Below are 12,600 nucleotides of genomic sequence, written 5' to 3'. Positions count from 1 at the left end.
ACTCTTGGTATTGCTCCCCACCCCCTTTGTGTGGTGAAAGTGACATCTTCAGTTGGTGTACAGTGACACGCACTGTCTGTGCGTAAGACATTGTAGCATTTGTTGTTTGTTGTGTGTGTGGGGGGGGTATTACGTAGTCGTCGCGTGTAAAAATACACGTTGTCGCAATCATCTGATATTGTGTTTTTCTTTCCCTCCTCCTGGTGGAGTAATGTGTCTCTCGTATGCCACATGACATGATTCGTTCATTCCTCGCGTGTAACTGGGGTATGCAACCGTGCTCAACTTTTCGGATTTTGTGATCCGTGCTCATGTTTTGATGTTTGAGGTCGGGATGTGTTGTCTTTCACGCATTTCTCATTGTCACGGTCCTTCTTGCTGCGTTACATACCCTTTCCATGCATTGTTCTTGCTGGAAATCCCCAATTCCTTTGAGGACTCCATTGCGCATGCGTGCAGTTAACTTTTCATAGTGACTTCCGGACTGAGCACATACGATTCCTTTATGATTCCCTTGGAACCGTCTCTCTATCTGTGATAGTATTCGTCCCAGTTAGGTGTGACGTTCACTTTGTCACCTTTTGCGAGGCCTCGGAAACGAAGCCTCAGACGTAAAAATGGAACTCACACTTTTGCTTGTTTTCGTGTGAGGAATCACCTCCTAATATATATACATTATTCGAGTCTCCAATCTTATTTATTTATTAGATTGTTGTGAATAACATTTTAATTCATTGCATTTTTTGTTTAACCCCAATTTTCTTCAACTTTTGGCTAGTAGCAGCAATGAATGATTAGATGAAATTGATGAACCGTCATGACCAGGCCGGCACCAAGGCATCTTTATGTATTAGATCTGACCCGATATACTGATGCTGATGTATCGCTATCGAATAGTATTGGTTGGAATTTGTTTACCGATATCGGCATTTTGGTGTTTCACGGGGTCCGCAGTTTGCACCAGTTTTGTGTGTGTATATAAGACGATGGTTGGATTTTTCATTAATTTATTGTGAATATTCATCTGAAGAAGAACCTGTAAGAGAAAGAGAGTGGAAACGTTACGTTTTTAGTGTATATTTATTTCTACAATAAATTTTGCCTTGGTCAGCATTTTATGTTTTATTAGCATGGAAATACGGCTTAACAGTGTTAATTTTGTGATAACAAGTGATTTAATATTCTGATGTTAATTCTTGAATATCTAGGGTGTTCGGGAAAAAGTCACAAACTGCAAATTTCTGTTCCTTTCATTAGGTATAATTTTATATTGGGAATGTGTAAAGATTCTAGACAGATGTACATCATGTCTTCAATGTTTGCTATTAAAAGAATATACATAAGTAACTACCTACTGTAAAATTGCGTTTTACGTATGCTAAGTACTTTTTCCCGAACAGCCCAGATATTTTAAAGCACATATCTTTGTAAATTAATGCACACACAAATTTTAATAATTTGAACAACTTTTAATTGTTACAATTTTGAAGTGTCGGTATCGCTGAGAATCGGTGCATCAGCGTCGCCTCAAAGTGATGTCGGCTCAACCCTAGTATATAGTACTTTAATAAACTCTATTAACCTACACATGTTTACATTTAGTTGCACATATGCTTCAAGTTTCGTAATCTAACCTGTACGATAATTATGGTAGACTGTCGCAGAACGGAGAGGAAGGGGGGTGGAAGGTTAAATAACTGTCACAACGTCGAGTTGCATGATACTTGACTAGTTGGCCTTTTGTTGTTGTTGTCACGTGGCTCTTTCCTGTTGATTGCTTTGGTTTTCACCGGTTGTAGTTCCTTTGCAGTCGAGGAAAATTTGCTGATAGGAGCAGACGTCTTTCGCATAATCGCAAGGTGAGTCTGGCTCGATACTTTCGGAAACAAGTTACGGTTTGTGTCGTAACATTGTAGGTTGTTATTTCAGCATTATTAATAATAAAAAGTAAATCAAAGGATGGATCCCACCCGAAAAAAAATCATCCTTGCTATGCTCCTGCCTTATAAGCTTCACGGAGAAGCGAACGTGAAAGACTTCTGTAAAATCGAGATGAAAGCGAGAATGCATGTCCAATACTTTTTTTCTCGCTCGATGCTTTACTAACTTACGCCAGGCCCGTACCCAGGATTTTTTTGAGGGAGGATAAAGGTAAAGTGCTCCCCTGTGCTTAGCACCACGCCATGAAGGCGCATAGGGGGTGTGGGGGTAACGCCCCACACTTTCTTGATCCGGTCGTGAGTGGGGGTGATGTGATCAGCATCACGCCCCTGACCGCCTTAACCCCCCAGAGTTTCCCCCCAGGTAACCATGTTTTTCGACGCTGGGTGGGCGCTGGGGCCGCAACGTTAGAAAAGTTCCCGGATTTGAACCGGCCGGGGATCGAACCCGGGACCTTTAGCATGGTAGTCAGACGCGTTACCGACTGAGCCACCGTCATGAAATATATGTCAATTATTAAATAATTAATTGATACAATTAAACGTGTATAAATAAATTAATTTGGTTAATTTATAAACCAGCAAATTAATTTATTTAACAACTGATTCAAAATGTAGAGAAATTAGACAATAGGTGAAACGTTTTTAGTGTTAGATTTTATTTAATTATTGCTTTCTATTAATAATGGTCAATAAAATTTCATACTTTTATTGTGGTATCTTTCTATAATGGTCTCTCGAAAGGAAATATATATCCTTATGAGAGCTGTAGCTAGAGATTTCAGCGCCCAGGACATGTTACGTACCCAATAGGACCAAGTAATGTAAATAGTTTGCCAAAGAGGAATAGAGATGGCAGCACCAGGCGTGCAAGATTAAGAATTAGCATAATATATGTGAATAACCTATAAATAAGAACAAAGCAAATTGGAAATATATAATCTACTATAAGAAGATAAAGAATACATATAAAAGAAATAAATTAATGTACGAGGGTGAGCTGAAAAGTTTTGCCTGTGGATTAATATCTCGGGTTATAGTGAACAGAATTTAACCCAATAAAAGACAATGGTACATTGACATCTTGGCTTCAGTTCTGGAACATCACTTTCCCACATAGTAACCATACACTTCCACACACTTCCTCCAACTGCGCACCAGTCCTTCCATGGCGTCACGCTAGATATCCTTGCCTTTGGAGTGACACCACGATCGCACAGCACGCTGGACGTCCTCATCTGATGAGTAGTGGTTCCCTTAAGGTGTTCCTTCAGTTTAGGAAAGATGTAGAAGTCACAGGGTGCAAGATCAGGGCACAGGGACTTCTCTTTTAGTACTGTCGGTTAGGTTACGTTGTAGATTTTGAACTTCTTTATTTAGTTTGAAAGAGGTTGTTTGTAATCTTTAATTTATTTGCTTCATTATGCAGACGTGTGTTTCTCCTTTGTAAACGATCGAATATGTTTTCCAACAACGAAACATTGCCTGCAGTTTGTGTATATACCTTCGTCTGTATATTTTTCTCTTTTTTGGCAGCATAGTCTTTAGCCTGTTTAGGGCACGTCTTCTTATTGCATGTCTTTCGTAGCGTACATCTCTGCAAACCTTATCAACACGTCCTACAAGCGAATCATATTGTGAAGATAAGTGTAGGAGAACTACACCATTTCCTGGATTATTTGGTACTAAAGTAATTGGGTGTAATTTTAGCGATGGCACTGCAGTTCACTTCAGCACGTTCTTTGGTGAAAAATTCAGTTCTGCTTTCAGATCTCGCACATAGTCTTCTTCACAATAATTGGCACTGCACCCTTGCATTTTTTACATTTCGTCTACAAGCATGAATCCACTGTTTACTTACGCAATTATCGACTGGAAATCTATGATATTTTATATCAGTTCCTTTAGTTTTCTGGTTATAGTTTTCATAGCTTGCTACAGCACAATTAGACATGATTGCAGTCTACAAGTACACAAATACAATAAAAATAAATCGAACGCTACAAAATCAACAACCTGCTTGTTCCGATTTTTGCGACGTGTCCCGCACCAAACCAAATTCTTTCCAGATGACGTAATGCATCTACGGACGACTGCGCATACGTACTGCACATAGCAACGAGCACCCCCAAACACGATCCTCCCAGATGACGTAATGCTACGTAGAAGTACAACACACATATCGTTGCCGTTGCGTAGATACCAATTTTCGTTTCGTCTCCCTCTCTCTTAGCATCACGTGTTCTACCGTGCTCGCCAACCTTCGCTATTGTTGCCATATTGTCATTCCATTCCTGGACACACTCGCGCAAACATCATTGAAAACAATTGAATAGCGCTCCAGCTCGCGGTTCACACCGTTCGGCAGGGACAGTAATGTGGCAATATAGCGCGGCGTAGTGGTTGCTTCTTTTATGCAGTGCATGTTCATTGGCTAGCTAGTAACTAGTGTTGCAATCTGTAATAATGAAGCACTATTTCTGTCACGGAAGGGAAAAGGCAGGTAAAGTGACGGTGAGTTTTGTTGGATTGGAAGCACCATATTTTTATTTTATACTAAGTATTTGACCGGTTTGACGTTGTGTGCGAGTGCTTCTGAACTGTAGACAATTTACCGAACCCATAGCTGTGTTCAATGTTATTTACTGGTTATAATCAGGGCTAGGATTTATAGGTAAATACATACTTTTAGTTAAACGAAATATCGCTGAAATTTTGTGATATCTTTTCGAATAGTAATGTTTGTAGTGATTTAAGGTACATTTTATTGTCAATATTTTTCCATATTTCTAACTTTAATAAATACTTACTTTTACATATTTAAGGAAAATATACTTAATTTTACATATTTCAACAAGTTTAATTCACAAATTGTTCATATTTCATAATATTGGAATTGTTCAAAATAAATAAATTATGTGGCTCCAACAGCATTTCAACTCTTGGCTCCGGCACGTGTTTTTGTAGAAATGGCATAGAGGAGGCTGTCATTTTTGCTTCTTAATGCGATGCATATTGTTTTCTGTGTTAAAATTGCCATGCTTTGATGGGTGACCAAGTTCATAGCAGGGCCGGCGGAAGGGGAGGGCGAACCGTGCCACACATCCCCCCCCCCCCCAGAGCGGCAAATTTTCAGGGCTGCAAAATTTGAAGAGAAGAAAAAATAAGCCTATTGAAAACTGTGGTCGAGCGAGATATTCTTTTGCGCTTAATAGTATTGAAATAGCATAAGAAGTCTCATTATTTATTTTATATTTTGATGTTTTACTTAGGAATATATTGATTTTCAATTTCCCGTTCCTGCGTAATGACGGGGGAGGGTTCGAAATGGAGCGCCATCTGCCGCCACCGCCCAGGGAGGCTAGCGCCGGCCCTGGTTCATAGCAAAAGAAAAAGCCGCGCAGTTTATCATCTAGTGGCAGTATATGTTGTTATTGTTTTGGAAGCCGGCATCGTTTGTAAATGTACACCAAAGGCAACCGACTGTCGCCGATCACAGAGAGGAAATAATAATACTGCTTGAGGCGGAGTGTTGTGGTCCAATTGTCGCGGTTTAACACGTTGGCATGTTATTATCTGCCGTTGCAGTTCCGTACCAGTGTATACGGGTTCTGGGAGTGAACAGTTAGAACGCCACCAGTGCAATAATGCAATGGAAAATATTTTTTTTTTTTTATTTTGTTTGAAGTCACTCAAATAAGGTATCGTATGAAGAAGTCTTCTTTGCAGAATTTTTGGTAATTTTACTTATGTGTTAGTTCATATTTTGCGAATTTTTAGTCCATATGTATGTAGCTACATACAAAGCCACTTGTTAGTACATATTAATCCTAGTCCTGGTATAATGCATGACGTTTAAAACTCAACGTTAGATAGACCTGAATTCTCTAATTTTGTTGTTGTACGTAACAGCTGTGCATCGGCGCACTGCAGCGATTTTTCTATCTGCTCCATTAGCTACACTGCTTCTTGAGTTGTGTCGCGCATCGCACGGCAGAAATATCTGTGCTGGACTCTACTGCACATAGCAACGAGCGCCCCCTGATCATACAATAGTGTGTCTATGCTGATTCATAACCAGTTAGGTGTATAATAAACTGTGCTCTCACTGTGTGCCACGATTGTTAACCGATGAGCACAAAAGTCAACTCAATTGAAATTGGACGGAATTTTTACACACAAGAAATCAAAAAACTGGTCACACGATTCGAAAAGTTCTTGGAATACATTGGTGACTATGTCGAAAAAAGTTAAATGTTCATGCATTTTTCTCCAATAATTATTTTCTTTCTAATGCGTCTTGTTTGTTTTATACAGGGGGATGTAACTTACTTTTTGATTTGCCCTAGTATGTATGAAGTCAAAACTAATTGCTTATTTTTATTGTTATAACACAAACTCTTCGCCTCGGAAAATTTTGATGGGGGGGGGGGTTAATAGAACAGGATCCTTGGTGGGAAGGTGTGAGATCCCCCTCCACCATGGGAATTCGTACCCTGGATGTGACCACCAACGCTAAGGTATATAGTATTGCAGCTGGATGTACGTACATACAAGTGTAGTGTTGCAATATTATGGACCAAAGAAACGGGAAAAAAAATCAACGCAGTTAGGGCCCCCCTCCCAATCTCCCTGAACCGACAATCAACAATACAGTCGCTTACAGAGAAAGGCTGTCACATGGCGTACAGCTAGGTGCTTATTGCATACATTCCATTCTCAAAATATTCGAATAATACAATATTCCCAAATTAACGATGTTTTCAATTTTCTTATACCACCACCATTGAACAGCCATGATTTGATTTGATTTGTAATAAAGATAATCTATGTTTACAAAGTAATATATTTATAGTTAAATGACTTGTATTAGGAATGATTCTTATAATGAAGAACATGCCTGAATGTGAATTAACCAAAAAAAGGACATTTTCTCATCAAGACTGCAGTTCGAAAAATATCAGGACAGGGATTAAAAATAGTGAACTGTCCCGACCAAATTGGGATGTTTGATAACTTTGCATAAATGGTTATAAAACTAAAATTGCTAAATATACTACAGCGCAGACTTCTGGAGTCTACCTCTCTCCAGAAACAACCCATGCATTTATGCAAGAAGAAAATTGAAATTCTTGCAAAATCTGAAAAACCGTCCGTGTTTTTTTTTTTTTTTTTTTGTAGTTTTTTTATAGGTTCGCATTAAAATATTTCATGGCTCGAGGGGAGGGGGCTTCTTTAGGATACGTATCATTGCCGCATCCAGGATAGTGGGCAGAATATGTTTTATGGAGTGGAGCCAATACCTACGCTAGAATGTATTGAAAAATTGTTAGTTGAATGTATCTGTCACTGTGCATAGCAATTATGACTATCATACTCTGAAGATACATTTTTGCCGGAATGTTTCAAACACATTAAACTCACATAGCAATAAGTTTTATGATTTTTGCGATTTTCTCCACAGAACAATTCTAGCAAATTTTAATACAATCTGCTAAAAACGCTAATAATTATTTCGTCTCTGTTAGATGGCCGCCACAGAAGCTATGAACGTCAGCCTGGAGGTCAAGCAGCTGAAGAAGAACGTTGATGACGTCTTTCTTCTCACTAATGGAATGATCGTCTTATGTGAGTATATATAATTTTTCTTATACGAGAGCGAGATCTATTCGCCACATGGTGTCGGATTGAAGCTACACTCAGAATCCAAAATGTGTCAATTGACACAAATATGTTGACTCCAGTAACACACTAAAGTGCATAGCCTGTTGCACCACTTTAAGAGCATCAAATACGGACATCAAAGGAAACGTGTATCGGCTGCTGTTCGTGCGATGCACTAAAAATGTATCAATTGAGATCAGACACGATCATTTAAAACAAAAACAAAATTACACGTTTAATTGTGTCAGTTGACACATTTCGAGTCCTATATGTAGATTACATGGACACTTATGGAAGTAACTTTCCTGTTTACCCTAGGAACACGTGTATATTACTTAAGAGAATTGCACAAAGGACATTGGCGGAAGAAAATAACATCAGAACAGAAATGTCAATATGTGACTTCGAATAATTAAAACATCTTGTTAATGAGAGAACACATTTGTTGATACTCCATTTGACAGCCATTATATGGCTTAATAATGAACATAAACATCTGCTTTATGAAGAGAGAAACATTCTAGAAAACACTGCGGCTTTATAAAAATATACATTGAAGCGCTTTTCGACATAATTGAAGCAAATTAGCATTTTAAGCTAAACTGTACCTCATTTCCTTAGACTTTATTCCATACTGTTATTTAATTGTTGAGATTGCATAATCAGTGACTTATATGTGCACTCGCACACACACACACACACACACACACACACATATATACAACACTCAAACTCTTTTGCAACATTCTCATTTTTTTCACAAAGGCATAAACCACGGGCAGTTTGGTTTTGAATTCACTCTTGCACCCCTCGCAACATTGAAAATTCTAGATCAAACCTTGTTTCCGTTCTGGTATGTTACCAGCAGGTTTATAATTAGTACATCTTGCTTCTCTCGACTTCACAACTGACGAAAAATAAGTCAACATGCAGCAAGACATCGTCATAAATATAAACAAAGATATAAGGGAAGAGACAAAGCAAAACTCAGAGGCCCCAACTTACGATAAATTTTGGGGGAGCAGGTAAATTTTTGGGAGGGGGCAAGATCGGCATAAACAATACTTTACATATGTGAATATACATAAAATGTGTCCTTCTACGTGAATTTTATGGTGGCAGAAAGTGCCCCCAACCCTATGTTTATGCTATTTTTTATAAGAAAACTTCCATGAAAGTGACATTTAGCGATTTTTAGAAAAGAAAGATGTAACAACTTAACAACTTATGGTGATTTGTCATACTATGAAAATAGCATTTCTCCAAATATATATATATATATATATATATATATATATATATATATATATATATATATAAATCAAATAAGGTAAAAGGAAACACTCACCGGACAGTAGGAAAATTCAAAATTTTCGCTAATTTATAGCATCATCGGTGTGAGAAGAAACAGAAGACGGAACCGGAAGTTGGGTCCTGGTCACCAAGCAAATATCACGAGCTGCCTCACATACCACTACCACCAAGAAACCTGCTGCCACCAACCCACCTGCACTCATCACCCCAATATCATCCACACCTCAACAAAATATCTATGCACCGCTTCTTCTTCAATGGGGACCTGGCAACTCTGCAGGACCCCAACTTCCGGTTCCGTCTTCTGTTTCTTCTCACACCGATGATGCTATAAATTAGCGAAAATTTTGAATTTTCCTACTGTCCGGTGAGTGTTTCCTTTTACCTTATTTGATTTTTACTTAGCCCTTTTGGCCCTCCTTGCTTTTATCCATTATATATATATATATATATATAAGGTAAAGGTAAAGTGTTCCCCTGTGCATAGCACAACGCCATGAAGGCGTATAGGGGGTGTGGGGGTAACGCCCCACACTTTCTTGATCCGGTCGTGAGTGGGGGGTGATGTGATCAGCATCACGCCCCTGACCGCCTTTACCCCCCAGGGTTTCCCCCAGGTACCCATGTTATTCGACGCTGGGTAGGCGCCGGGGCCGCTTCCACCGTTAAAAAAGTTCCCGGATTTGAACCGGCCGGGGATCGAACCCGGGACCTTTAGCATGGTAGTCAGACGCGTTACCGACTGAGCCACCGCGGCCACACATATATATATATATATCACTAACGTATATAAATATGACTTGCGTACTTTCGACGTGGCCTTTGGCCACGTCTTGTACGCTCGCATGCGTGACCTTCGGCCACGTTGTGGAGGCAATCACGTTATAGATGGGGTTCCTCAATGATGCTAATGACTTTAAAAATATCTGTATGTTGTATTGGATGAAGGGCAACAAGTGTATAGGTTTGCTAATTCGAAAAGTTTAGAAAATAATTTTATGGAAGTGCTCTAATATGGTACAAATATTCAACACATTATTGTATATTCTCATAATAATAAACTGGGTAATTATTGTCCGTTTCAAAATAGTTAAGATATTTCAGATAAAGGAATTGAATAGCGACACTATATTGGAAAAGCAGTATTTATGTCTTGTGTCATTTTCACATTTTTAAATGTAACTAGCTGATTAACCTGTGTTAAATGAATTCTAATTATAGCGTTAAATGTAACTAATTTTATTTGCAGCTATTTAAAAGCACAAGTACAGTATACAAATTATATTGTAATATATTTTAAAATTCACTATAATATAAATTTAACAACAATTTATGAACGACATTTTTAGTTCCACCCCTAAGAGCAAGAATAAATAAATTAAACGGCATTGGGAGTGTAACTATTCATCTTAGCGGCCACGAAAACTATTGATTTCACTCTAATATCGGTCGTTTTACATGTCACCCCTTCCCACACCCACCCCTAGGGGTGCCAGGGGTGCCTGGGGTATCTTGGAGTTGAACGGCATTGGGAGTGTCACCATTCATCTTATCGACCCCGAAAACTATGGATTCTACACTAATATTGGTCGTTTTCGATTATGTTTACATGTCACCCCCTTCCCACACCCACCCCTAGGGGTGCCAGGGATGTCTTACCCCCACAGTATTTCATTCCAGATTGTAAGTCATATGTGTACCAAGTTTGGTCATCGTGAATGTCACCAATTAGCTTAGCGACTCCAAAAACTATGGATTCGACACTAATCTTGGTCATTTTTGACATTTTAATTTTCACCCCCTCTCTTCCCCCATCCCGATAGGTGATGAACTTGAAGTGGAACGATATTAGGAGTGTCACTATTCATCTTAGCGACCCCGAAAACTATGGATTCCACACTAATATCAGTCGTTTTCGATTATTTATACATGTCACCCACCCCCACCCCTAGGGGTGCCAAGGGTGTCTTACCCCCACAGTATTTCTTTCGAGATTGCAAGCGATACGTGTTCCAAGTTTGTTGAAATCGCTTCAGGCGTTCGAGAGTTATGCCGGAACAAACATACACACATACATCCATTTTTATATATTACATTTAAAAAAAGAAAAATGTTTACCGTCATTTCGTGCGCTCGGCAACATGGTTCGCTTATTTGGAAAGTTTTGAACGTAACTTTGTGTGCTACAAATATGCAAAATATTCAAAATTATCTATTTTCTTAATAATAAAGTTAGTAAGCAATAATCGTTTGAAGATAGTTAGATTTCTTGTATAAACAAATTCAATAGCGACATTAAATTGAGAAAGCAATGTTTACGTCTTTTGTTATTTTCACATTTGTAAACGTAACTGATAAATAATTATTTTCCATCATTCCCATCAAATTCCTACCTCTCCTCTGTAATAAATTGTGATGCTCATGTTTTGAAATTCCAAAAGTCTAGTATAATTCACTTACAGTAGTTTTCGGGGTGAAAATAAATAAGTTGCCTAGCAACGCCCGTTTCCATGGACAACAACAAGCAAGCATGCATGTCATTATATCCCCTAAACATTTACTTGAAACAAGCACGATGTAGATATTTTCGCATTGAGTTTACCAATATATACGTAAGTAATTGATTCTGGGCTGAAACTCCTTATGTAGATGTCACCCTTGTTTGAGGCACCTTTTCAAAACCAGGAGTTGATTCATCTGTGTGTTACTTATCTGTGAGAAATATAATGTAGCTGGACAATGAGGAATTGAAGGAAACAATGTGAGCAAAAAAAGAAAAGCCTTGGAAACGGTTGCTAAGGACGTGAGAAAGGGCATTTTCACCCTTAAGGAAGGGCCGATTGAGAGATTTTTGAATTTTCTCGGCCTTTTGGGACGATTTCATGGGGGGTCGTAATCGGGCGTTTTTCGCCTCCGGGGCTTCCTTCATGGAGAACATTTATGTCAGTGAGTCAGTGAGTGAGTGGTGGGATTGGGGCTATATATATATTGGACGATGGTAATTGGAGTTGGAGAAAATCGATTTCTTAGAAAAGGCCTTAGGTTCAAGATAATTGCACATGTCTCGGGGGGAATACAATCTTAGCAGCCACACAGTGGCCTTTGCGTGACTTTTTCAAAAGTGTTACCGGCCATCAGACGTTATCATCTCCACCCTACCACCCCCCTCCCCCAAACATGCATTTGATCTGTTTTTTTTTTTTCAATCCGCTCAATGATTTATTTAGCCACAATCACTCCTAGAAAGAACTACCACTCATGAGAGAGTTACCGCGAAAATCCAGTGAATAGTAGTCGAGCCTTGTTTCTTTGTAAAGAGGTGGAAAGGGGAAGAAGAACCACACATTCGGGTCAGTTGCACGTTTCTGCGTTGAGCAGACGACAGAATTCCCCTTCTCCAGCGGTGGGAGGAAGTCCAGATGTACGTATTACTGTTGCCAACTTAGTTTTTTGGAGCAAGGTTTGTCCAAATCACGAATCGCATCAAGTACTTATCTTTTCGTCTATTACTAAACGGTTTCAGTTGTAGTTAAATCCAGCTTTGGCTTTGCAGTCTAGCTCTTGTTGCTTCAGAGAAATAGTATCCCCGTTTTAGGCGAGATTTAGCTCTTTTCTTGAAATCCAATGTGACAACACTTGCTGATCCGGTATGCCGCAGCGGCAACAGGGCCCCTAAACAGGC

General features: G+C 39.0%; 1 protein-coding gene across 1 annotated transcript in view; it reads left to right on the top strand.

The window, feature by feature from the left end:
• The first annotated feature begins 1,820 nt into the window (after positions 1-1,820).
• The window catches only part of LOC145989249 (putative ammonium transporter 1), a 99,487-nt gene continuing 88,707 nt past the window's right edge, over positions 1,821-12,600 (top strand). The window contains exons 1-2 of the mRNA XM_083124566.1: positions 1,821-1,859; positions 7,469-7,568. Of these exons, the coding sequence (XP_082980692.1) occupies positions 7,469-7,568 (100 nt within the window). The 5' untranslated portion in view covers positions 1,821-1,859. The remainder of the gene's footprint in view (positions 1,860-7,468; positions 7,569-12,600) is intronic.

This window comes from Lepisma saccharinum, chromosome 6 (assembly GCF_977018435.1).
Source record: "Lepisma saccharinum chromosome 6, izLepSacc3.1, whole genome shotgun sequence".
NCBI classification, from domain to species: domain Eukaryota; kingdom Metazoa; phylum Arthropoda; class Insecta; order Zygentoma; family Lepismatidae; genus Lepisma; species Lepisma saccharinum.
This window is presented reverse-complemented; position numbering and strand designations above follow the sequence as displayed.